This window comes from Scyliorhinus torazame, chromosome 10, assembly GCF_047496885.1.
Source record: "Scyliorhinus torazame isolate Kashiwa2021f chromosome 10, sScyTor2.1, whole genome shotgun sequence".
In the NCBI taxonomy this organism is placed as follows: Eukaryota; Metazoa; Chordata; class Chondrichthyes; order Carcharhiniformes; family Scyliorhinidae; genus Scyliorhinus; species Scyliorhinus torazame.
The window spans coordinates 141073573-141100826 of record NC_092716.1 but is presented as its reverse complement, the minus strand read 5'-3'; the positions used below and the strand labels follow the sequence as shown (position 1 = coordinate 141100826).

The 27254-nt window shown below is 49.4% G+C and overlaps 1 protein-coding gene across 1 annotated transcript in view; it reads right to left on the bottom strand.

Annotated features, from left to right (window-relative positions):
- Nucleotides 1–27254, bottom strand: part of LOC140430262 (uncharacterized) — a 210357-nt gene that overhangs the window by 139810 nt on the left and 43293 nt on the right. The window contains exons 11-24 of the mRNA XM_072517687.1: nucleotides 25772–25841; nucleotides 20584–20721; nucleotides 18830–18994; nucleotides 18357–18451; nucleotides 17460–17586; nucleotides 13851–14106; nucleotides 12273–12325; nucleotides 11616–11716; nucleotides 3091–3242; nucleotides 2501–2639; nucleotides 1269–1379; nucleotides 986–1165; nucleotides 608–847; nucleotides 363–519 (exon numbers count right to left, since the gene is read on the bottom strand). Coding sequence (XP_072373788.1) covers nucleotides 363–519; nucleotides 608–847; nucleotides 986–1165; nucleotides 1269–1379; nucleotides 2501–2639; nucleotides 3091–3242; nucleotides 11616–11716; nucleotides 12273–12325; nucleotides 13851–14106; nucleotides 17460–17586; nucleotides 18357–18451; nucleotides 18830–18994; nucleotides 20584–20721; nucleotides 25772–25841 — 1984 coding nt within the window. The remainder of the gene's footprint in view (nucleotides 1–362; nucleotides 520–607; nucleotides 848–985; nucleotides 1166–1268; nucleotides 1380–2500; nucleotides 2640–3090; nucleotides 3243–11615; nucleotides 11717–12272; nucleotides 12326–13850; nucleotides 14107–17459; nucleotides 17587–18356; nucleotides 18452–18829; nucleotides 18995–20583; nucleotides 20722–25771; nucleotides 25842–27254) is intronic.

Genomic DNA, 27254 nt, shown 5'->3' with positions numbered 1-27254 from the left:
GGTTGTTCTGAAACTTGTTTTAAAGAAGTATACAATTTAGAGAATTCAATTATTCATCTGCAACTCTTGGAAATATTTGTATTTTTGCTACTTTTTTGTTTGGGATTAACTTTATACTCTTGCTGCAATGTCATTTTTTAGGAAATGGACATTTATGGGCACCAAATGCTTCTAGATCTGACCACAAATATCATGGATCCAATACTGACATTTAAGCTAGGACCATTAACGATTGAAGGCTTTTAAACAACCAGTTTATGCTATAGTCAAACAAGAGCTGCGAAAAGAATACATACAGTCCTCCGGTATCCATTAAATCTTTAGCGTTTGAACACTTTGTGTTAAAACTGCAAGATACGTACGACAGATGTCAGGAGTCCTCCAGTTAATGCATATCCCAGTTTCTTTGCAGGCGAAAGAATAGGAATGTACCGCCATGCAAAAACACTCGCAATCTCCACCACTGTCACAAGAGCAGGAATCATGGACACAAGCATCATAAAACGGTTTTGGGTCAACCTATTGATGAAACAGATTATTAACTTTAGTAGTATTTAAAAAGAAATATAGCAAATGAGGATATTAAAATATGAGAAAGTGGTACAACCATTTTGTGACAATTTGCAAAGATGCCACTTGTAATTATGGAGCACTGCTTCTGTGCCCAGCTTCTGCGATGTGGTTTCTTAGTACAAGGGTCATCATCAGCCACAGCATCTGGGCAATTAGTGGTTAGTTTCCAAGAATTTCCAAACTCAATTACATCTGTAACAACAGACTTGCTTCTCAACATGAAGTCATTGTTCGCGTTTCCATCAAAATTACCACACAAGCCACAAATATTACCCTGAAATCACAGAGTAATAATCACCCATTTGTTAAAATAAGTTCATTTAATTTTATTCTAAAAACACAGGTAAATCTACTAATGTTTCAAACTATTTGAGGACGATAATGACTTGATTGTGGATACATTTACTCATACCTGGTAAGAAGGGCTCAACTTAATAAAAACACTAGTCTTTTTGTCCCATATCAGAATCAACCCATTGTTAGCTTCCAAAGTCAGATAAAGGCCAAGAATGCGGATAGTGAAAGGGACCTTTTTGTTCTCATTTTGCTGTATTATTTCATGTTTTCCTTCAGCGAGCTTCAGTTCAAAATCCTGGAGCAAGATATAACAGGGATTCAGCATAAACAAATGTAAATAGAATGAGTCTGAAATGCATTAAATGTCAATAAGAAATTGTATAACTCATGGAAACTACCTCAAAGAACAGTTTGATTGATTTAGAACATGTTGTTCCAGTTGTTCCACAGGGAACGTTTTCTGTAATTAAACTGAAGGTGCCATTGGTAAGACTATCCCCACAGTAATCCTGAAAATAAATAAATAATGTGATTGCCTTCATAAGTAATAAATAATAGTCATGTTATTGCACTATTGAAGCAGCTGGTTGTCTTAAAAGCAATACAGATCCTGTGGGACCAACACTAATGTCATACAGTGACAGGTGAATTCACCCCCCAATGCCTAAGTTTGCCAGATTTCAACCACTTTGGCTGGGAAATTATGAGTTTTCTCACAATGGAAAGAAGTAGGAAAATGATCTAGACATACTTGAGCATTTGTCTTATTCCAAAAATGATGGGGTAGCATGTGGCGCAGTGGTTAGCACGGGGACTACAGTGCTGAGGACCCGGGTTTGAATCCCGGCCCTGGGTCACTGGCCGTGTGGAGTTTGCACATTCTCCCCATGTGCGTGGGTTTCACCCCCACAACCCAAAGATGTGCTGGTTAGCTGGATTGGCCACGCTAAATTGCCCCTTAATTGGTAAAAAAAAAACGAATTGGCTACTCTAAATTTTTTTTCCCTTTTCGGGGGAGTGGGATCGAGAAATCCCACAGGAGTCTGAAAACATGGTTGATGCTGGCAGGAATCCCCATTCTGATTGTCCCTGCCCTCCGTCAGTGATGTAATGGGAATCCCGACGGCTCCGTTTGAATAAATTTAAATATAATTATCGGGCCTTTAAGCCTTATGGTCCCCCCTGTTAGATTGTCCATTCCCTTTGGCGTGAGGGTGCGCTGATGTGAATCGAGGTAGGTCCCCCGTGAGAAGAATCCAATGGAGATATGCTGGTGCATGCATCTGCCAGGGCGGAGAGGGTGCCCAAGCACATGCCAAGACACAGTGCCTGTGCAGTGCCAGGGGGCAGTGACAGTGGGGTGTTGCATAGACAGGGTTTTGCATGGGTGGATGTCCTCTGAGGTGGGGATGTTTCGTGGAGGGGGGTTCTATTTTTTTTTTAGCCCCGATCTTTTAAAAATATAGTTACCGGCGATGTCATGGGACCCGTCCCTTCATTTTCTTTTGGCTATGTGGCAAACAATACAATTGGGAAAGTCGCCTGTGAAGTTGATGGCTTCCTCACCATTTTTTCCGCCTGTGCATCACTTTTCCTATTTTTGAGAAAATTCCGCTATAAGAAGCCTTACCTGGACAGCAACATATTCACAGTTACCATCAAAGTTGTAGTGCTTGCTATCAAATGTAATGTAGTGGCCACTCCCATATATTGTACATGCTCCAAAGCAGGGAATATTTGTGCAGTTCCAGCTCCCTTTCTGGCAAGTACTAAACAAATTAAAACGAATTGAGAGCAAATGCAGGCATCATTAAATCAGGAAATATCAAAAGGAGGCATTAAACTACACTACAAAAAACCTTGTATAATCTTAACTTTGAATGATTTCTTATTTCATAACTTTGAGCAGTGTGTTAAAATTTGGTGCCTTCTTTTCCGTTGTAGTCAGATGGGGACATCTCATGGTGTGCCCAGTTAGGCTTTTCAGAAGCAGAGGCGGCCCACCAGTGGGATTGTCAATGGGATTTCCCTTTGGTTACACCCATCGTCGCCGGGAAACCCGTGCTCCGTCGGTGGGACCGGAATATCCTGCCGCGTGAACGGCCGATATATTCCCCCCATAGAGGGAATATAGGGATTTGAACAGAATAAATAGACTTGTGGTTTAATGTCATGATATGGTTTAATATCTAGAGATTTATATAGCAGTTAGAAAATTACCAAGTGTTGCAATCGACCATGAATCTGGTTCCAGGTGGGTATGGTAAGTCATTATGCATACAGGGGCACTTGTCCTCAATAACACAACTTCCATTTTTGTTGTCCAGCAGCCCCTCAGGACAAACACAACCCGACACACATTTTTCACTGTACTGTAGAAACCAAGAAACATATATATTTTAGGACTGAAATTAATAACAGAAAAAAGACAATTCTTGCCTCAGATTCTTACAGCTCACTGTAATAGGTCGCTGGAAGTTATTAACATTTGACAGTAGGAAAAGTAGGTGATATCAGGTAGATTGTCAATTGTATATCCTCCCAAACATCCCACTCAATATTAAATTGGGAAGGGTGATTAACAATAGGCAGTTTCAACACTATTTGTTTTTTGCACTGCCAAAAGTTAATACTACTTCCCTCTTGTTCACATCAATTTTTAGGACCTAAATATGTACTTATTCTAGTAGCTTTGTTTTTGCTATTTTCATAGAAATTTACCTTGGAGCCCATGAAGTGTGGTATTTATTGAATGGAATAAAAGGGAATACAGGAAATAAAGGTACAAGTCAATTTTTCCTTATCTCAAGAGTGTCAAGAACATAGGAATATGAATAAAATCCATCTTTTTCACGAATGAAATAACCCCTTCTTGTTACCACATTTAAAAAAAATACTTTATTAAGGCATGAAGGTAAACAACAAACACAAAAATTAGAGCAAGAGCAAACTTGTACAACATAATGAAGAATCAACCCCCCCCCCCCCCCGCTCTTTCCCTCCTCCCGTCCTGCCTTCCCCATTTTAACCTCCCTGCCCGCCCTCCCTCTGCTGACACCTCAATCCTACTGAAAGAAGTCGATGAACGGCTTCCACCTCCGGGCGAACTCATCAACCGACCCTCTCGAGACAAACTTGATCTTTTTCAATCTCAGGGATTCTGCAGGTCGCTCACCCACCCCCCCCGATTCTGGTGGCTCCGAGTCCCTCCACCCAAGCAAAATCCGTCTCCGGGCTATCAGGGAGGCAAAGTCCAAGACATCGGCCTCTCTCTCCCCCTGGAACCCCGGGCCTTCCGACACTCCAAATATCATTACCTCTGGGTTCGGGATCACCTTCAGCCTCAACACCTCAGACATTGGGCAAAATTCTCCCCCAACGGCGGGATGCCCGCCGACTGGCGCCAAAGCCGGCGCAAATCAGACGGGCATCGCGCCGGCAAAAAGGTGCGGAAGTCTCCGCATCTTTGGCGGCCTAGCCCCAACATTGAGGGGCTAGGCCAACGCCAGAGGGATTTCCGCCCCGCCAGCTGGCGGAAATGGCGTTTGTTGCCCCGCCAGCTGGCGCGGAAATGCGGCGCATGCGCGGGAGTGTCAGCGGCCGCTGTCAGTTTCCCGCGCATGCGCAGTGGGGAGAGTCACTTCCGCCTCCGCCATGGTGGAGGCCGTGGCGGAGGCGGAAGGGAAAGATAGCCCCCACGGCACAGGCCCGCCCGCGGATCGGTGGGCCCCGATCGCGGGCCAGGCCACCGTGGGGGCACCCCCCGGGGTCAGATCGCCCCGCGCCCCCCCCAGGACCCCGGAGCCCGCCCACGCCGCCTGGTCCCGCCGGTAAATACCAGGTTTGATTTACGCCGGCGGGACAGGCAATTCCTGGGCGGGACTTCGGCCCATCCGGGCCGGAGAATCCAGCGGGGGGTCCCGCCAACCGGCGCGGCCGGATTCCCGCCCCCGCCCAATCTCCGGGAGCGGAGACTTCGGCGGGGGCGGGATTCACGGCGGCCAACGGCCATTCTCCGACCCGGCGGGGGGTCGGAGAATGACGCCCATTATGTCCGCAAATCCCTGCCACAACCCCTTCAGTTTTGGACATGCCCAGAACATGTGGACATGGTTCTCCAGCCTCCCCGTGCACTTTCCACACCTATCTCCAACTCCCTCAAAGAATCTACTGATCTTAGCCACTGTCATATGCGCCCTGTGAACTACTTTGAACTGGAGGAGGCCTAGCACACAACGAGGACACATTCACACCCGCGTCCAGGTACTTTTTAAAGGATGTGAGGCAACCTGCCTTTACCACCACCTTGAACACCTCTGTCAAATCTTCTCTAAACCTTCTTTTCTTTTAGGGAAACAGTCCTAATTTCTCCAATCTTTCTTCATTACTGAAGTCCTACATCCCTGGAACCATCTCATGAGTCTTTTCTGCACCCCTTTCAACATTGTTTTTAGGCGTGATGCTCTGAACTAGAAGCAATACTCCAGTTGAGGCCAAAGTAGTGATTGAAACAAGTTCAACATGTTCACAATACTTCCAAGTTTTATATCACCTGAAAACTTCAAAATGTGTCCTAAACTCCAAGTTCCTTGTTCTTGTACCCTATGCCCCTATTAATAAAGCTCAGAACATTGTACGCTTTATTAACTATCCTTCTCATTCAATAATTTAAGCAGATATACACCCAGATCCCCCTGCTCCTGTACCCGCTTTAGAGTTCTACACTTTGTTATATATTTTATCTCCATGTCTTCCAATCAAAATTAATCATTTCACATTTTTCTGCATTGAACATCATCGTCCACCTGTCTATCCATTCCATTTGTTTATGTCCCTTTGAAACTCTACACTATCCACCTCACTGTTCACAATGCTTCCAAGTATTTTATCACCTGAAAACTTCAAAATGTGTCCTAAACTCCAAGATCTAGGCCATTATGTTAGCACTGTTGCTTCACAGCACCAGGGTCCCAGGTTCAATTCGCGGCTCAGGTCACTGTCTGTACGGAGTCTGCACGCTCTCCCCTTGCTTGCGTGGGTTTCCTCCGGGCACTCTGGGTTTCCTCCCACTCGTCCCAAAAGGCATGTTTGTTAGGTGAATTGCACATTCTGAACTCTCCCTCGGTGTACCAGAACAGGGCCATAGTGTGGTGACTAGGGAATTTTCAGAGTAACTTCATTGCAGTGTTAATGTAAGCCGATTTGTGACACTAATAAAGATTATTATTAATATATATCTGGAAAAGCAAGAGCCTCAACACGAACGGATGGGAAATTCCTCAACAAACCTTCATCAAGCACAACAAATACCCATTAACTACTACTCTCTGTTTTATGTCATTTAGTAAATTTTGTTTCCATGTTGCTTCTAATCCTATTATTCCAAGAGTTATAATTTTTCTCACAAGTCTGTTGTGTGGCACTGTATCAATCACCTTTTGAAAATTCATACACACCATATCAACAGCATTGCTTTCATCAGCCTTCCCTGCTACTTCTTCAGAAAACTCCAGCAAGTTAGTTAAACATGGGGCGTGATTCAGCAATTGCATTGCGCCAGCTTGGATCCGGGCACAACGGGTGAGTTGCATGAGAGCCCCAAATCGGGCTTTGTGTCGGGCTGATCGCGCGTCACCCGACTCCATTAGGCTCCTTTAACTACGTGCCATCGGTTTCACCCGCCGCCCAGGAGTCAATGGGCAGGCCTGCGGGATATTGCCAAGGTATAGTTTAGCACTGGTAGTGCCAAAGTGCCACCAGTCTTGCAGCACGACCAGCAACCAGGGCAACATGGCAGTGCCAGCCTGGGGACCTGGGTGGCACTGCCAGTGTGCCAGGCTGACAGTGAAAGATGCCCAGGTTGGGGACTACTAGGGGTCAGGCCCGGGGGGCGGGAGGAGGGGAGCTGTGCCATAAGTGTAGAGGTGAGGAGAGGTTTGAGGGCTCCGGAATAGGTCGGGGGAATGAAGGACAGTGTCCTGATAGCCAGGGGGGTGCTGAAACAGGAGGTGTATAGAGATCGGGGTAGCCTTCCAAAATGGTGCCCCGATCTGCGAAGAGCTGGCCCTGCTGGCGAGATCAGCTCGCCAGTGCAGGACAGCTGACTAAGTGTGGCCTCGACGGGGAGAAACGTCCCCAAGGCCTAAAAAATGGCAAATTGCCATTGAATAGCGGGTGACTCTTGGTGCTGTAGCCACCGAGAACACCCTACCAAACACGCCCAAAAGCAGACTTTAACTTTTTGTTGCTGAATCACACCCAAGATTTTTCTTTAAGGAATCCATGGTTACCAGGGATTGGGGGGGGCGGGGGGGGGGGGGATTGGATTATTGGAGGATGGGCTTGGGAGGGGGTGGTGGCGGTGGTGATGGTGGGGAGTGGGGGGTGTTCTGGAGGTGCCGGGTCCTTGAGGAGAGGATGTCCCCAGTCAGAAGGGGACTACCTATGGAGATCACTGCATACTCCCACCCATCCAACCACCCCCGTCTTCCTTGTCCTTCCTGCCCAAGAATCAGCATTTAAAATATTTCTGTTTCGCACCCTTATCCAGCTGGCACCCACCAGCCTAAAAATTGAGGCTGGGTTGTAAAACCCTTATGTGGCTATTAAGTGAGGCACGGGCAGGCTTCCTAGAGGGAATCCCATCCATGCAATCTTAAGGTTCCCCCACCCCTGCCTCAAACCCCGCCTGTTGGGAATGTAAAATTCAGACAGGCCTGATGGGAAGTCAAACAGCCAAACTCGAATATACTGGATAGAGATAGACAGCTGGGCAAGTCTGGCCTGTCCATCGGAAGATAATTGGCCCCATTCAAATGGATAGATTGTTGTGGATTACCCAGATGGAGCCAGACTTTCTGGCACCTAGGTTCCCTGCCGTTACCTTATATGGGATAAGGTTACGTGCAGACAATGCACCTGCGGATGGACCCCAGGGGTGGGGGTGTCTTAGTTTCCTGCAGAGTTGCAATCAGTAACTCAGTTGGATGTTGCGATCCTCACCCAGTGACCTCATTAGCTGAGGGCCATAGAGACTTCTGGAATGGCACGAAGAGGGAGGATAAGAACAGACACCCAGGGACCATCTCCAGCGAAGACCTGTCACAGAGGCAATGGAGAGGATTCGACAGCGGACTTGAGAATAGATGGAAGAGGTGAATGAAACCCAACTTCGCAGACGAGAGCCCTGAGCCACCTGGTATTATTATTTAATATTTGTAAGTCCGAAGGGGTGTGTCATATTTTAATTGCATTTGCTCTAGATATAAATTGACTGTGGTAACTTGGTAGTGGTGGAATTCTGTGTTTTGTTTCATATTTTGCTTCAGAGGGAAGCGGTTGAAAGGATTGAGTGTCGATGGTAGATTTGCTGATGGATCTTTAGAACCATGGAAGGTGCTTCATGAGGCAACAGTACTCGAGTTTGATGGTAGGGGACGTCTCAATTAGTAAGCATTTTAGTTGGGAAACATGTCACTCTCCTTGGCCTCGCATCACTGTCCTCCCGACATTGGTCTTTCTGCTCATCAAACTTCTCTTCCTCTCATTTCTCCAATGACTGCTCAGATTATAGACCATTCTACGAGTCACCAATAATCTGGGGCGAGATTCTCCGACCCCCCGCCGGGTCGGAGAATCGCTGGGGGCTGGCGTGAATCCCACCCCCGCCGGTTGCTGAATTCTCCGGCACCGGAGATTCGGCGGGGGCGGGAATCGCGCCGCGTCGGTTGGCGGGTCCCCCCCCCACGATTGTCCGGCCCAGATGGGCCGAAGTCCCGCTGCTAGGATGCCTGTCCCGCCGGCGTGGATTAAACCATGTCTCTAACCGCCGGGACAAGGCGGTGCGGGCGGGCTCCGGGGTTCTGGGGGGGCGCGCGGGGCGATCTGGCCCCAGGTGGGTGCCGCCACGGTGGCCTGGCCCGCGATCGGGGCCCACCGATCCGCGGGCGGGCCTGTGCCGTGGGGGCACTCTTTTCCTTCCGCCTTCGCCACGGTCTCCACCATGGCGGAGGCAGAAGAGACTCCCTCCACAGCGCATGCGCGGGGATGCCGTGTGCAGCCGTTAACGCTCCCGCGCATGCGCCGCCCGGCAATGTCATTTCCGCGCCAGCTGGCGGGGCACCAAAGGCCTTTTCCGCCAGCTGGCGGGGCGGAAATCAGTCTGGCGCGGGCCTAGCCCCTCAAGGTTAGGGCTCGGACCCCCAAGATGCGGAGGATTCCGCACCTTTGGGGCGGCGCGATGCCCGACTGATTTGTGCCGATTTTGGCGCCGGTTGGCGGACATTGCGCCGATACCGGAGAATTTCGCCCAAGATCTCTCTTAAGTTACAGTAGCACAGCGCTCAGTCTCTTCAGGTGAATTTCCAGAATAAATATTGATAGAATATTGGTGCTGCCTCTACAAAGTGCTCCATAAATCTCTCAAATATCCTCTTCTAACAGAATGTAATCAGTTATTCTCAAGTAGGAAGTAAAGAGTGAAAGCTGAGTCTATTTGCAATCTTCACCAGTGATCTCCTGTAGAGCTGGTTGTTGTTAGGAGAGGTTGTATCTTACAACGCTAAACAGTAAAATGACTTGCAGTTTCTTTAACAAATATTAAGAGCCAATTTAATCATTCTTCTGTTTGACTTTCCTACCAAGCATTTAAAATAATTTGCAAAGGTGATGTGTTGTACCAATGGTGACTAACGAGGCACTGCTACTAAGAGACCCCAGCTTTACCAATTTGGAACGCTTTTAGCATTTAAAGTACTTGCACTACAACAGGGAAAATTGTGTCCTTTTTGCATTTTTAAAAAACAGCTGAGGACGATACTGCGTAATTTTACTGCCATAATTTAACAGGACATCCATGGTGTCATTTCTACAGTGCATGATCGCATGACTTTACTTATCCTACCACTATGGTCAGTATGGTAGAGGAATTGAGAAGGGATTTAATATTTCATCTGGCTGGGGAGGGTGTGGACCATTCTTACTCTCTATGGCTAGATAATATTTAATTACTTCATGAAGTACTTACAATACTAACATATGAACAAGAGCAAGAGTAGACCATCAGTACCTGAAACCATTTAATAAGACAATGGCTGATCTGATAGTAACCGCAAACTTGTATCCTGCCTACCCCTGATATGCTAGCATCCACTTGCTTACCAAGAATCTATCCACCTTTGCCTTAAAAATATTCAGACTCTGCTTCCACCGCCTTTTCAGGAAGAGAGTTCCAAAGATTCATGACCCTCTACGTGAAAACGTTTTGCTTGATCCAAATTTTAAATGTGAGACCACTTGAGCGGGATTCTCCGAGCCACGGCGCCGCAATTGCGCTCGGCGCGGGGGCGGAGAATGGGGGGCGGGATTCTCTGGCCTCCCGCCGGGTCGGAGAATCGCGCCCCCGCCGGTTTCCGAATTCTCCAGCGCCAGGGTTTTGGCGGGTGCGGGAATTGCGGCACGCCGGTCGGCGGCTGCTGGCAGCGCCCCCCCCCCCCCCCCGGCGATTCTCAGGCCCGCGATGGGCCGAGTGGCCACCCGTTTTCGGCAGTTCCCATCGGCATAAATCACAGCAGGCCCTTACTGGCGGGACCTGGCTCCACGGATGGCCTGCAGAGTCCTCCGGGGGGGGGGGGGCAGGGGGATCTGGCCCCGGGGGGGTGCCCCCACGGTGGCCTGGCCCGCGATCGGTGCCCACCGATCCGCGGGCGGGCCTGTGCCGTGGGTGCACTCTTTCCCTCCGCACCGACCACTGTCAACCTCCGCCATGGCCGGTGCGGAGAAGAACCCCCCTGTGCATGCGCTGGGGTGATGCCAGCACACAGTGCTGCTCCCGCGCATGCGCCAACTCGCACCGGCCGGCAGAAGCCCCCGCGGCAATTCTCCGCCGGCAACTGCCTGAGTTTCCGCCGCCGTGATTCACTCATGGTTCCACCCGGCGGGCACTCGGAGTGGCGGTTGCGGACTGCGGCGTCCCTGGTGGGGGGCCGGGGTGTCCGTCACCGGGGGGGGGGTTCTCCAGGACGGACAGGACCACGATCGGGGGCCACCGATCGGAGGGTGTGCACAATCTGGGGTGGGGTGGCTATATTGTGGGGGCCAGCCTGCTGTGTGGGTCCGCCATGTTGTGCCGGGCCACCGCCGCAGGCGGGCGCCGCGGGCATGTGTGGACCTGCAGCCGGAAGTGCAGGGCAACGTATCGGCAGCCAGAGCTGCATAGACTACTCTGGCCCTGCTAGCCCCCTTCAAAACGGAGAATCACTCTGGACTTTCTAGAAAAAAGTCCAGAATGATACCCGCCCGTTTTCTCGCGGGCGTGGGGACATAGCCCCATTATCAGAGAATTCCGCCCCTTATTTTTAAACAGTGATGCACTAGTTCCAGATTTTCCCACAAGACAATACTTCCCCTCTGCATTCACCCTGTCAAGGTTCCTATAAATCACCTATCAATCAAATCACCTTACTCTTCTAAACTTCAGCGGATACAAGCCTAGCCTTCCAACATTTCCTCAAAGAGACAACCCATACATTCCAGGTATTAGTCTGGTAAACCTTCACTGAGCTGCTTTCAACACATTTACATCCTTCCTTAAAAAAGGTTTAAGTAGGAACAGAACATTTTAAAATATATTGATGCTAACTCTAAGACTCATTTACTTACAACTCTATGTCATGGAATAGTGAAACTATAGGTTGATTTATACAATTATAATACTTTATGATGAAATTGAACCTCAGGATACCCACACAGTCCAGATTCTGATTTCCACACATCCTGTAACACTCTGCCCCTGTTGAGCCTGGCTCTGTGGCATTGCAATTTAAATAGATCTTAGGTGGTAAACATTCTGTAAAGGGGAAAAAAGACTTATATTTACGTAATACTTTTCACAAAGAAATCAGCATCTTTAAGTGTTTTACAGACAATGAAGTACTTTTGAAGTGTGGCCACGAGTATAGGAAGAACAGTGGCCAAATTAAACTTGGCCAACTCGCACAAATAGCAATGCGGTGACCAGCAAATAATCTGTTTGTTATGACGTTGATTGAGGGATAAATATTGGTTAGAACAATGAGGATAACTCCCCTGCTCTTCGACCAAATAATGCCATGGGATCGTTTATATCCACTGGAGTAGGCAATCGGACCTCAGCAATATCTCTTCCAAAAGACAGCACTTCCAACAGTACACTGCATCCTCAATATTCCATTTCAGTGTCAGTCTCAATTTTTTTGTACTCAAGCCCTGGAGTGGGAATTTAACCCATTCAGAGGTAAGAGTACTACTAACTGAGCCATGGCTGGCAAACCTTAAAATGCTTGTAAGATTGTATCATATATTAGAAGTAAGCTAACAAGATATTTATCAACAAATATAACTTAAAACTGGACAACAAAACTTACTTTGTATGATACTTAGTGATGAAATGCATTGCACGTTTCCGTCTTGACACACACTACAACAGATCGGGAGAGAAGTGTAAGATAAAATTGTAAAAATACCATTACTCTGCATCTGGGTATTCCAACCTTTTCCGGCCATGGAACCCTTTTAACCTCCCAAGAGTACTGATGGAACCCCTGAGAAATATTCTTGTTAAGTTGGATTTAAACCACAGAGAATTGATTGTTTAACGCAATAGAGAAAAACATACAAAAACTGATTTTCTTTTCTATGCCTTAGAGTAAACATTAATCATAATTACGAAGTTATCTTATTCAATAAAGAACTTAAGTCTCACCTTTTTGTTATTTTTAAAGAGATGCTATTTCTTTTGCTCACAAATTTGTTTAATATTAAGAGTGCTCTTGGGAGAGCTTGATTCTAATGTCAGAAAGGTATACACACATGCACATTCTAAGCTCTCTCTCACATTTTCACCTCTCCCTCTCTTTCACACAGATACTCACCTCTCATTCTCACCTCTCTTTCACACACATATTCTCACTTCTCTCACTTACATACACACTCACCGTGCTCTCATTGTCTCTCTTCCACATACATTCACCTCTCCCTTTCACACACTCACCCTCCCTCTCTTTCAACTAACCTCTCTCTCTTTCACACACTTACTCTTTTCCACGCTAACACACACACACTCATAGATACATAGAACATACAGTGCAGAAGGAGGCCACTTGGCCCATCGGGTCTGCACCACCCACTTAAGCCCTCACTTCCACCCTATCCCTATAACCTAACCCAATAACCCTTCCTCACCTTTTTGGCACTAAGGGCATTTTATCATGGCCAAGCACCTAACCTGCACGTCTTTGGACTGTAGGAGGAAACCAGAGCACCCGGAGGAAACCCACGCAGACATGGGGAGAACGTGCAGACTCCACAGTGACCCAGCGGGGAATCAAAACTGGGACCCTGGAGCTGTGAAGCCACAGTGCTATCCACGTGTGCTACCGTGCTGCCCTAAATCTCTTTCACACACTCACATTAACACAGACACCTCTCTCCCTTACACATATACACTAGCACTGCCCCTCCCCCCTCTCTCTTTCATACTCACACTCATCTGTCTCCCCTCACTCCATGGCTGATTCCTCCCTCACTCCAAGGCCAGTTCCTCATCCGCTCCAATGTCGCTTCTCCTCCCGCCCCATGGCCGCTTCCTCTACCACCCCAGGGCCGCTTCCCCTCCCACCCGATGGCTGCATCCCTTCCCCCCCATGGCCACTGACTACCTTGCTCCACCATCTGGTCTCTTTCTCAACCTCGCTGTAGCTTGGCCCTTTGAGAACTTACTTTCCCACCATTTCCAGCTTGTCTAATCAGAAGCTGTCTTCTTGCTGCATTGGCTGCTCATACATTGGTGTCTGATTAGACAAGCAGCTTCATATCATTCCCAAATTTTATACACCAGCTTGGCCTACCGTGGAACCCCTGGATGTATTCAACAGAACCTCAAGGTTGCACGGACCAAAGTTTGAGAAACCTTGCCCTACATAATCACTCTGACTTTAAATTACCAATGTGTATCGCCTTGATTAATCATCTGTCCAGGATTCAAGAGGGAGCCTCGATAGAGGCATCGGCATTCAGATGAAGGCACGCATCTGCTTTTCTCATTCATGTACATTCCTTCTGCGCAGCCACATCCATCCACCGGTACATGTTGGATTCCACACGTAATATCCTTCTCACTCAGAGAATGGCATGTGCGCCTGCAGCTTCTCATGTCATAACTGTATATTAGTGTTTTGGGACAGGTCTTTATGTAAGAGCCTATAACAAATTAGTTAAAGCGAATAAAAGTCAAGAATTTGAAAGGACAATGAGACTTCATGTAACATTTGTTAATCCATAGTGCCAGCTAATGGCAGACTCTAACTAAATGAGTCTTTGTGTGAAAATATACAGAAGCCTCAGTGTTTTAATATTCAGAAGCAGCTATTTTTAATTTATGTAATTTTTACCCAAACTCAAAACTTTCATCAGAAGTCATGCTAAATATAGACTAATATACTAATACTGTGCTCACTGACTTCCACTGGCTCCTCGCTCAGCAAAAGCTGGATTTTAAAATTCTCTTGCTCTCAAATCCCTCCGTGTCCTTGCTCCCTTCTAACTCTATAGACTTCTCCAATTCTCTTAGATCCTGTCCTCCTATTGCACATTGCATTTTTACCAGTCTATCATTAGCAGCTGTGCCTTCAGCTGTCTAGATCCTAAGCTCTGGAATTCCTTCCTTAAATCTCTTTGCCTCTCTATCACTTTTAAGATTCTCCTTCTTTCCTGAACTCTTTGACCAAGCTTTTAATATCTCTCTAAGTGACTCGGTGTTAGATTTTGCTTGATAACACTCCTGTGAAACGCAGTGGATGCTTTACCATGGGCAAGTTCTTCAGCCTGCACTCGGCATTAACGGGATCAGCAGTGCAGGTGGAAAGTTTTGCGAGAATCGGGAAAGACACAAAGGGCGCGAACCTCATTTCACTAGTTTTGCATTCATTTAAATATTGTTAGCACTACATGAACCCCTCCTCGTTAAATTTGACCAGATATGAGGCAATCAAGGGGATGTTTCCGAAGGCACAGATGTAAGTATAGCCCACAGGGGGTAGAGGGACATGCCCGGGTAGTGCCAGGCGGCATCAATGTGTGGTGCCTGGTGAGTTCCGGGTATACATCTGCCTTGTTGGTGAGGGGGTGGGGTGTTCAACAACACTGAGGATTATCGACAGGGGGAAGGTTCAGAACTCTGAGGATTGCTGGGGAGGGTTTGGAACTCCAAGGATTGTCAGATGTGGGAAACCGGAGGGCGTGGGGGAGGCCCAATACCTCCATAATGAGGGCAAGGGGTCGTTAGGCTGCAGCGCTGATTGGGATACCCTTTAAAAATTGCGTCCAATCTCTTTGGAGCCAGTTGCTGGCTCTATGAGGCCCTGCCTTGCCCTGCCAGAAACACCCACTCATTTTGTTTGGTCTAAGAGACTCAACATCTGGTGAGAAAACTGGGGCTAGATTCTCCATTTTTGGGACTAAGTCCCCACACCTTTGGGAAAACTGTGGTCTGTCATGATATTCAAACACACATCACAACACACACATCAGGCTAGCAGGCAGCCATCGTAGAGCTCGCAGCTCTTGCTGCCGGTATGGCTCCCGGACTTCCGAATCAGAGGCCGCGCATGCGCACGGCAGTGACCTGTAGCGGCCGTGCCGTGCTCCACGGCGTACTCAGCCCCCGACCTGGACCGGCAAAATAGTGCCCCGCATCGGCCCGCACACATTGGCCCCAGCCCCGAATGAAGCCCCCCTTTGCTCACCGATCGGCCCTCCCCCAACTGTGGCATTCCCGGACTGAATTTGCAGTCACGTGAGGATCCCGGACGGTGGGGCCATGAGAGGCCCACGCCGTCGGGGATTCAGACGGTCAGGCACGGAGCATCGTGGGGCGGGCCACAGGCAATGGCCTGAGGCGGTGGATACTCGGCACGGCGTACTCCATGAGTACAACGATTTTCGGGAGGCACAGAATTAAAAAACCGGCGCCACTCCCGATTTTGCCGCCAAAACAGATTCTCCGCCTGGTCTCTGAATGCGATTTTGGCGTCGGGGAGCGGAGAATCCAGCCCCTGGTCAATGCAACTGGAGAGTTCCACATCAGGGGCGGGATTCTCCAACCCCCGACCGGCGCGGCGCCATTCCCGCCCCCGCCGAATATCCGGTGCCGGAGAATTCGGCAACCAGCGGGGGCGGGATTCACGCCAACTCCCGGCGATTCTCCGACCCGGCGGGGGATCGGAGAATCCCGCCCCAGTTCTCTGTCTGAGCCTGAGATTTTGCCAAATTTTGCTAAGTTTCTGCCACCGTTAAAGGTGCTATTTAATGCAAGATGTTGTGGTGGAAATGTGGCTAGATGAATGAACAATGAGTGTATTTTAATGTCAGAGGTGATGCTCCCACTGTACAGTGATCCCAAATGCAAATATTTTGTCAAAAATCTCTTTTAAATAGTTTCTGGGCATATTTAAAACATCTGCCTACAAATGGAATACTGTACAATAGTGATGCTTCTCTTTTCTGGTGTGCAATGTTGTTATACAGAGATGCTCAACACACACATTTTGGAGCAATGGGAAATCTATTCCCAACTGCCAATCCAGTACAATTTCCACCAGTCAAAATTCCAGGACAAATGTGCCTGTTATGGTTTCCTCGAGCTTCACTAATCTTGGGCGAAGTTCTCCGGAAATGGCGCGATGTCCGCCGACTGGCGCCCAAAACGGCGCAAATCAGTCGGGCATCGCGCCGCCCCAAAGGTCCGGAATCCTCCGCATCTTTGTGGGGGCCGAGACCCAACCTTAAGGGGCCAGGTCTGCGCCGGACTAATTTCCGCCCCGCCAGCTGGCAGAAAAGGCCTTTGGTGCCCCGCCAGCTGGCGCGGAAATGACATCTCCGGGCGGCGCATGCGTGGGAGCGTTAGCGGCCGCTGACGGCATTCCCGGGCATGCGCAGTGGAGGGAGTCTCTTCCGCCTCCGCCATGGTGGAGACCGTGGCGGAGGCGGAAGGGAAAGAGTGCCCCCACGGCACAGGCTCGCCCGCAGATCGGTGGGCCCCGATTGCGGGCCATGCCACCGTGGGGGCACCCCCCGGGGCCAGATCGGCCTGCCCCCAGGACCCCGGAGCCCGCCCGCGCCGCCTTGTCCCGCCGGTAAGGTAGGTGGTTTAATCTACGCCGGCGGGACAGGCATTTTAGCAGCGGGCCTTCGGCCCATCTGGGCCGGAGAATCACACGGGGGCGGCCGATTCCCGCCCCCGCCGAATATCCGGTGCCGGAGAATTCGGCAACCGGCGGGGGCGGGATTCACGCCAGCCTCCGGCGATTCTCCGACCCGGCGGGTGGTCGGAGAATCCCGCCCCCTATTCTTTTGTTTCAAATATAGAGTGCCCAATTCATTGTTTTCTAATTAAGGGGCAATTTAGCATGACCAATCCACCTACTCTGCACAGCTTTAAATGACCCGGATCGAATCCAGGTCCTCATCGCCGTGAGGCAGTAGCGCTAACCGCTGCACCACCCGTGCTGCCCACTCACTAATCTATTATGAATATAAAACAAAAGCTGACTTACCGCACACTTTTTCCCGCCAGTTGGTTAACATGACACCTTTGCTGGCACAAGCTCGAACGTAGGAATACAGAGCAGCGCACATACAATCCTCGTTGTTTTCACAGTTGCAGCTGTCATACATGCATTTCTAAATAAAAGGGGAAGAAGAGTACCTTACCACTTTATACAATCCAAATTGAAGAGAAGAGTTTAGCTAAAACCATCATCATCTTTGCTTCTACTTGAATATATGACATCGGGGAAAGATTCCAAATCAACTTGTTACAACTGTGTTTCTGAAAGCCAATTTTAATTTTTTTCTTCCTTGAGGTAAATAAGATAGAAAATCTGGAGCACACATTTGTCACTCCCACATATACACAGGGATATTTGTTGGAAAATTGAGGTGGCTATTCACTGGAAAATTGATTAGTACTTTAATGTACCGTAGCATTGTGGATAGCACAATTGCTTCACAGCTCCAGGGTCCCAGGTTCGATTCCGGCTGGGGTCACTGTCTGTGCGGAGTCTGCACATCCTCCCCGTGTGTGCGTGGGTTTCCTCCGGGTGCTCCGGTTTCCTCCCACAGTCCAAAGATGTGCAGGTTAGGTGGATTGGCCATGATAAATTGTCCTTAGTGTCTAAAATTGCCCTTAGTGTTGGGTGGGGTTACTGGGTTATGGGGATAGGGTGGAGGTGTTGACCTTGGGTCGGGTGCTCTTTCCAAGAGCCGGTGCAGACTCGATGGGCCGAATGGCCTCCTTCTGCACTGTAAATTCTATGATAATCTATGATAACCATTGAAAAACTACAGCACCCAACTAATTTAAGTGTGGAAGGTGTTGTTTTTGGAGGTTGAGATGAAATGCAAGGATTGTAAAAAGCACTGGAAGCAGAAATGAAATATTATCAACCTACCTCGAAATAATTATTTGGTTGAACAGTGGAATGGCAAAGAGCAAAATCTCCTCCTGGCTCTTTTAAAAGGGAGCACCAGTACTCTGCATAGTTTTCTGGAAATAATTAGAATGTTTCCTGAGTTCTTACAGAAGAGCAGTCCGCTGTAAATAGTAGTACATTTCACTGCACCACTCACACTGCTCACATACCCGAAACTGTTGAACAATACTCAAGCCCCCAAGTTCAAAGATCATGAAATCCTGTGAGAGAATAATTGGTTCTTGTCTGGGACATAAATACTGAAATTTACCTATGCTAGAATTAACGTTTTGTTCCCAGGAACAGATTTGTATTTTGCAGAAATATTTAAAATGTTTTACTCCATATGAAGAAAGGTCAAATAAATCCATTGCAATAGGGCAAAAATTTAAAGTTTTTACTTTAAATTACCCCTGCTAACCGAGTCCAAATTCATTCCCTTTTGTTCTTACTGTTTTCCACACTTATACTGCAGGGGTTTTCCAGACGATTTGATTTAACCATGCATCTCCCCTGGGCTTTCCATGTGTTTGCAAAGGATGCGGCTGTTCCCTCAATTATGCCATTGCTTGCCTTGAAATCATCATGCAGAATGTCATTAAAATTCCCACAGAAACCTAGCAGAAACAAAACAAGATTATGTTCAACCTCAGCCTTTAGATATTTACTTAGTGAAAAAAATTACAAATAAAAAGTTAGAATATAGCATTGGAGTATATGGGCGGGATTCTCCGACCCCCTGCCGGGTCGGAGAATCGCCGGGGGCGGCCCCGCCGGCCACCGAATTCTCTGGCACCAAAAAGTTGGCAGGGGCGGGAATCGCGCCGCGCCGGCCCCCCCCCCCGCCCCCCCCCCCCCCCCCCCCCGCCCCCCCCCGGCGATTCTCCGGCATGCGATGGGCCAAAGTCCCGCTTCTGTCATGCCAGTCCCACCGGCGTGAATCAAACCACCTCCCTTCCCGGCGGGACTGGCGGTGCGGGCGGGCTCCGGGTTCCTGGGGGGAAGGGGCGCAGGGTGATCTGGCACCGGGGGGTGTCCCCACGGGTGCCTGGCCCTCGATCAGGGCCCACCGATCCGTGGGCGGGCCTGTGCTGTGGGGGCACTCTTTTCCTTCTGCCTCGGCCATTGCCTTCGCGATGGCTGATGCAGAAGTGACTCCCCCCCTTTGCATGCGCGGGGATGACGTCAGCAGCCACCGACGCTCCCGCGAGGTCCCTTCGGCCCCGGCCGGCGTGGCGCCAAAGGCCTTTCCCGCCAGCCGGCAGCATGCCAACCACTCCGGCACGGGGCTAGCCCCTCAAGGTAACGGCTTGGCCCCTAAAGGTGCGGAGAAATCCGCACCTTTGGGGCGGCCCGACGCCGAAGTGGTTCCCGCCACTCCATCCCGCCGGGACTCCCCGCCCCGCCGGGTAGGGGAGAATCCCGGCCCATGTAACTAGATGAAACTGACAGGAGGAATAATTTGCTGATATCAAAAATGGCTGAATGGAAAGGACTGAATTAAGGGTTAATTAGGGTCCTATGAAGAAGGTATTCGATAAAGCCCCTCATAAGAGACTGTTGGCTAATATTGAAATCTATGTAATTGAATCCAAATTATTGGCCTGAGCAGAAGGAGTAAGAAAGTAGAGTTCATGGGCATGTACTCTAATGCGGAGACTGTGACTTGTGGTGTCCTGCAAGGATTTTAGTTAGTGCCTCAACTATTCACTGTATTTATTAATGACCGATAGAAATCCATGTATCCAAATTTTCCAGTGGTTGTGGATGAAAGCATCACATTACAAAGAGATCTTAATAGGGTACATTAATGGGCAAAGCTGTGTCAACTGGGGAAGAAAAAGTGCAGATCAAGAGAAATTATTCCACTGCTTGTCAAGTCTGGGATTGGAGACGTATGGAGACGTTTGGAAGTCTCTTCCTTAAACAGAAATTAATGCTGGGCCAACTGTTAATTTTAATACTGATGAATAGATTTTTGTTCACCAAAGGCATTAAGGGTTATGGGGAAAAGGCAGTTATATGGAGCAAGATCACAGATTAGCCATGATATTCGTAAATGCCAGAACAGACTGAGGACCTAAATGGTGTACTCCTGTTCCCATGATCCTATGATATTTGGAACCAAGAATTGTTTTGGTTTGAATTGCCCCTAAGTGAAGGTGACTTACAATACTGTGATAAATTCTAGGTGTTCAATACGTACCACATGTCTTCCCTTTGTATGATTGTTCCAGTGTTATGTAGACTTGCATTAGAGGAACTATTTGGACCTGCAGTTGCAGGCCAAACCGGGTCTCCAGAAGGATGTGAAATGTTGATGGCTTGAAAACAGTATAATTTGCTGCAAAAACAAAATGGTTCAATATTTATATAGCTGCTGCCTTCTACAGCCAATCTCACAAAGTAATCATCCAACCTCTGCTCAACCCATCTTGAGATCAAGTTTATTGTGAGAAAGCGACAGGTCCCCTTCAATTGTTTATTCCTCTTGAGCTGAGCTAGTATCCAACTATTCTAACACACTCTACTACTGTCGAGCTAGTATTTCTAAATGATTTGTGTTGTGGAAGCAGTCTTCAAGCTTACATATGTTTTGTAATCAGATGTGTTATCCATTGCGTGCTGGCCCATCGCGCGGTGGCATAAGGGTGGCACAGTGACATAGTGGTTAGCACTGCGGCCTCACAGCGTCAGGGGCCCAGGTTCGATTCCGACCTTGGGTGATTGTTTGTGTGGAGTTTGCACTTTCTCCCTGTGTCTGCGTGGGTTTCCTCCAGGTGCTCCAGTTTCTTCCTAGGCCAAAGATGTGCAGATTAGGTGGATTGGCCATGCCAAATTGCCCTTAGTGTCCAAATAGGGATACAGGGCTAGTGTGGGGACTGAGCCTAGGTAGGGTGCTCTTTCGAAGGGTCAACACAGACTCAATGGGTCAAATAGCCTCTTTCTGGCATGGAGGTTTTCTATGATTCTGTGATATTTCCTGATGCAACTGTAGTATTTTTATGTATATGGATGAAGAGAATTTGGGATGAGAATTTGTTTGTGTAATACCACTTCAAGCAGATAATGATGATTCCCCAGGGGAAGTCAGTCCCAGGACACTCAGTCTACACATCTTTCTTCAATGAGGAATGCCACAAAGGCTGTGCAGGTCTGGTCCTCAGCACTGTCTGTCACCAGAAACTGGGGCGACATTCTCCGACCCCCCAGCGGGTCGGAGAATGGCCGTTGGCCGCCGTGAATCCCGCCCCTGCCGGTTGCCGAAGTCTCCGGTACCGGATATTCGGTGGGGGCGGGAATCGGGCCACGCCGGTTGGCGGGCCCCCCCGCTCGATTCTCCGGCCCGGATGGGCCGAAGTCTCGCCGATAAATTGCCTGTCCCGCCGGCGTAAATTAGAGTACCTATTTATCGGCGGGACAAGGCGGCGTTGGCGGGCTCCGGGGTCCTGGGGGGGGCGCGGGGCGATCTGGCCCCGGGGGGTGCCCCCACGGCGGCCTGGCCCACGATCGGGGCCCACCGATCCGCGGGCAGGCCTGTGCTGTGGAGGCACTCTTTCCCTTCCGCCATGGCGGAGGCGGAAGAGACTCTCCCCACTGCGCATGCACGGGAAACTGTCAGCGGCCGCTGACGCTCCCGCGCATGCGTCGCCCGGGGATGTCATTTCCGCCCCAGCTGGCGGGGCAACAAACGCCGTTTCCGCCAGCTGGCGGGGCGGAAATCCCTCCGGCGCCGGCCTAGCACCTCAATGTTGGGGCTCGGCCCCCAAAGATGCGGAGCATTCCGCACTTTTGGGGCGTTGCGATGCCCGTCTGATTGGCGCCGCTTTGGGCGCCAGTCGGCGGACATCGCGCCGTTTGGGGAGAATTTCGCCCCTGATGTAAAGTTTAAGCGACTCTTTGTAAAAAAACCTTTCCTCTCATTTTAATTCATGGTATCCTGGGCGAAATTCTCCTACCCGCCCCGCCACATTTCTGCGTCGACCGGCCGGCGGGAGTCTCCGTAACACCGGCCGGTCAATGGGGTTTCCCATTGTGGGGCAGCCCCACGCCGTCGGGAAACCCCCCGGTGCCGGCAGAACGGAGACTCCCGCCGGCGGAGAACGACGCCCCTATTCCTATAATATTAGATTTAGCTTACAAAGGATTAACTTCCAGAGGTACAGTTTTTGACTTGACATTTAAAATAATTTAGGTTATTGCATAGGGTGGCCAAACATCTTACATCACCTTTGAGACAATTAAGTACTTTAGGTTGATTCCTAAGTATTTTTCATCATTTTGATTTTCATTCAATTCCTCACCGGGGTATTGTCTAAGCAGGATGTAATGCTCCTGCACAAATTTTAGGCATTTCATTCCAATTGGCAACTTTTAATGATAGTTCAGCTAATCCTTGACCCATAAATTTGTTGAAGAGCTTTTAAGGCTGTCTTTATTTTCTTTCTTTTTGCAAAGAGAGAGAGTTGATATATATTGGAGAGATATGAATGTACACAGATGTGTGAATGTACAGTCTGTAACAGATGAATTTCAGACTCTTTCGATTAGAAATTGGGCAGCACGGTAGCACAGTGGGTAGCACTGTTGCTTCACATCTCCAGGGTCCAGGTTCAATTCCCAGCTTGGGTCACTGTCTGTGTGGAGTCTACACATTCTCCTCGTGTCTGTGTGGGTTTCCTCCGGGTGCTCTGGTTTTCTCCCACAAGTACCAAAAGACGTGTTGATAGGTAATTTGGACATTCTGAATTTGCCCTCTGTGTACCCGAACAGGCGCCGGAATTTGGCGACTATGGGCTTTTCACAGTAACTTCATTACAGTTTTAATGTAAGCCTACTTTTGACAATAAAGATTATGGTCAGAGAATCGCCGGGGGGCGCCATGAATCCCGCCCCCACCGGCTGCCGAATTCTCCGGCGCCGGGGTTTTGGCGAGAGCGGGAAGGGCAGTGCGCTGGCCGGCGGCTGCTGGCAGCGGCCCCCCGGCGATTCTCCGGCCCATGATGGGCCAAGTGGCAGGCCATTTTCGTCGGGCTCCGCCGGCGTAAATCACAACAGGTCCTTACCGACGGGACCTGGCTCCACGGGCAGCCTTCAGAGTCCTCGGGGGAGGGGGGGGGGGGGGGCGCGCGTGGGGGGATCTGGCTCCGGGGGGTGCCCCCATGGTGGCCTCGCCCACGATCGGGGCCCACCGATCCACGGGTGGGCCTGTACTGTGGGGGCACTCTTTCCCTCTGCACTGGCCGCTGTCAACCTCCGCCATGGCCGGTGTGGAGAAGAACCCCCCTGCGCATGCGCTGGGAAGACGCCAGCATACGCTGCGCTCCCGCGTGTGCGCCAACTCACGCCGGCTGTCGGAGGCCCTTCGGCGCCAGTTGGCATGGCGCCAAGCCCATCCGCGCCGTCTGGCGCGGCGCCAAACACTTCAGCGCCGGCCTAACCCCTGAAGGTGCACAGGATTCCGCACCTTCGGGGCGGCCCGATGCCGGAGAGGTTCACGCCACTCCTCGGCGCCGAAGTGGCCCCCCCGCCGGTTCGCGGAGAATCCCGCCCTATTATTGTTAGAAATTACAAGCTTTTAAGTTTTCTTTACTTGTATATTAGTAGAGTCGCATGATTTTATTATTTTTTTGTGTGGGAGTGGTAAGAATTGGATGAATTTCATTGTAAAACTATATTCTGATCATTCATATTTTTATATAAAATAAATCTGTTGGTTTCTAATCATGATTCATCCCACTAGAATTTTTTTGTAAACATAAATTTTGTGGGTGGGATTCTCCTTACCGTGGACTAAGTCCCCACGCCAGTGGGAAAACCGCCGCGAGCCACTCTGGCATCAACAGTCCCCGAAGGTGTGGAATTCTCCACAATTCTGGGGGCTAGGTGGATGCCGGAGGGGATGGCGCCGCTCTAACTTGCGCCGAAGAGACTGCGCGAGTTCATGCCTGCACCAAAGAACCGGCGTGATCCTGTGCATGCGCAGAACCGCATGGCGGAGCCCTACAGGGGCCGGCGCGGAAGGAAGAAGTGCCCCCACAGCATGGGCTCGCCAGCAGATTGGTGTGCCCCGATCGTAGGCCAGGCCACCATGGGTTGGATCCCCCGCGCCCCCCCCGAGGACCGCCCCCGCCGACTTACCTACCAGGTCCTGCCGTGTGGGACAATGTCTCACCCATGCTGGCGGGACTGGCCAAAAACGGACGGCCGGCCCCATCAGGGCCCGGAGAATTGCTGCGGGGGGGGGGGGGGGGGGGGGGGGGGCGCTGCCACGGCCCTCGACCGGCGTGGCGGGAATCCCGCCCCCACCTGAAAAATGGCGCCGGAGAATACATCAGCCGCCGTCGGGGCGGGATTCGCGCTGCCCCCCCGGGGATTCTCCGACCCGGCGGGGTCAGAGAATCCGCTAAGAGTGTCCAATTCATTTTTTCCTATTAAGGGGCAATTTAGCATGGCCAGTCCACCTACCCTGCAATCTTTGGGTTGTGGGGGCGAAACTCACGCAAACACGGGGAGAATGTGCAAACTCCACACGGATAGTGACCCAGAGCCGGGGTCGAACCTGGGACGCCGGCGCCGTGAGGTCGCAGTGCTAACCACTGCACCACTGTGCTGCCCTCCACTAGAATGTTTTTAGCCTTTGGTAAAGACAAGAGACTACAAGTGCCAGAATGTAAAAGATCATGAAACCCAGTATGATCATATATATGGGTTAAATATTACGATTCTAAGAACATTCTGTTATTTGAATAGATATTGAATGGTAACCCAGACCAGGAGGAAGGCAAGGTCAGCTTTTTGAGTGTGACCAGAGACATGGAAGGAATCTCTTTGCCATCCCCAGGGAATTTGAAACAAGGATCAATAGTTAAAGTTGATTTTGCAGTAGAACAGCATACAGCATCATACTTAAAAATAAGCAACACTGCTGTTTTCTAAATGATTCAACTTCCTGTGCTTGTTAAAATACTTTACAGTTTCTCTCATTAGTCGAACCATAACTTCAAACCGATCCACATCACATAAACTGCACTTCCCTCAGGATTATCATATACTAGGGCAAAGGTCAGAGAACATTTTTGTAATTATTGTGAATCCAACGTTTTGATCCATTGCTTACATATGTCAAGAGATTAGTCAAAGCAATTATTATCAGTTCATCAGCAGAACGTGTTGAATTAGAAGACTCATCTTAATATAAGTCTAATACTGATACTTCCTCAACAGATCTTTTGATAAACATGCTTCTGTGATTCTGTTTGGTGATATAAATAAATCCTGAAGATTTACTGAATTAATTGACCAACATACTCTGAGCCCCTAAAATACTGGTAACTCTCCTTTAAAAAAGTGGCAAGGTGCCTGCAGCAAATTGTATAGGGATTGGCTCCTACCTGTTACCAGTGGTAATGTCGCTTTGGCTCCATTAATAAAAACATTCCCATTATCTTTAAAAATAAGAATCTGAAAATTAAACCAAAAATTTTAGATGAATGCAGCACAGTAAACATTTAAGGATGAAATGAAGAAATGATACAGTTGTTTTTATTCGCGAGGTAAGTATCGTTTTCTCATTAGGAGCTATATTAAAAAGACAAAGATGCAGTCACTGCTGTGGGAAAGAATAAGAGAGGAGATGAGACAAGCAATAATGACTCGGGGATGGCATGATTGGGTTTTAAAAGTGTGAAATGTGCAGGAGGGAGAAAAATTGAAGGAGTGCCAAAATTGTGAGGTATTGTGCAAACAATGGAGCAGAGCAATGAGTTTTCCCTTCAGTGAGGGGTGTGTTGGACAGTGTAAAAGAGGAAGGATCAGAGGAACACAGGCTCAGAAAGTATAAATAAAATAGAGAAGGAGGTAAAAAAGATTACAATGGAATGAGATATACGAAGCGAGGAGATGACAGAAGAATTGCCTTTTCTTGTATCAAAATGCATTCTGACAAACACATGGATAGGATTGGTATAGAGGAATACGGCACAAGGAAGTGCTGAGGGTTTTGGCAACGTTTGGGGTCATGATTGGTAGAGGATTGGAGGGCCGAAGAGCCTGTTCCTCTGATGTATTGTTCTTTGTTCAAATTGAAAAGTTACGTGAGTTTAGTAGGCCACAGATGAGCCCGAATCAAATCGGTGAAAGAAAACAATTTTTATCGCAAAGCAATTATGAGCATGATCAACTGGCCATGTGCCATTGGAATCGGAGCAGGATGCAGCTGGTAAATGCCAGGAGCGGCCTTCCCCGGGATTCCCGACAGCCGTTACGCCTCGTGAGATCTAACCAGATCTCGCTGGATGTCGCAATCAGAGGGCGGGGCCCAGTCTCCGATGGTTAAGTGGGTTTAAGAACCATATTAACCTTGCTGATGCTGGAAATTCCGGTCCCACGCCAGTGCACGGGTTTCCCGGCGGCGAGGAGATACCGCTGGAGAGCTGCCTCGCCCGCCGAAAATCAGCTGCGGGCTGATCAGTAAATCCGGCCCTTAGAAACATTTCCGTTAAATAATGCCCTAAATTTACAATATACATCAGGGGCGGGATTCTCCGACCCTCCGCCGGGTGGGAGAATCGCCGGGGGTTGCGCGAATCCCGCCACCCGCCGTCCTCCCAATTCTCCTGCCCCCCAAAAACCGACCCGCTGTGAGTCGTGCCGCCTGCCTCGGAGAATGGCGGGGTCCGACGCGACTGAATGGGCGCCAGGGCCGCCCAAATTCTCCGGCCCGCGATGGGCCGAAGTCCCACCCGTCTGTAGCCGGTCCCGCCGGCATAAATTAGAGTAGGTGCCTTACTGGCGGGACCTGGCAGCGCGGGCGGGCTCCGGGGTTCCTGGAGGGTCGGGGGGGGGGATCTGGTCCCGGGAGGTGCCCCCACGGTG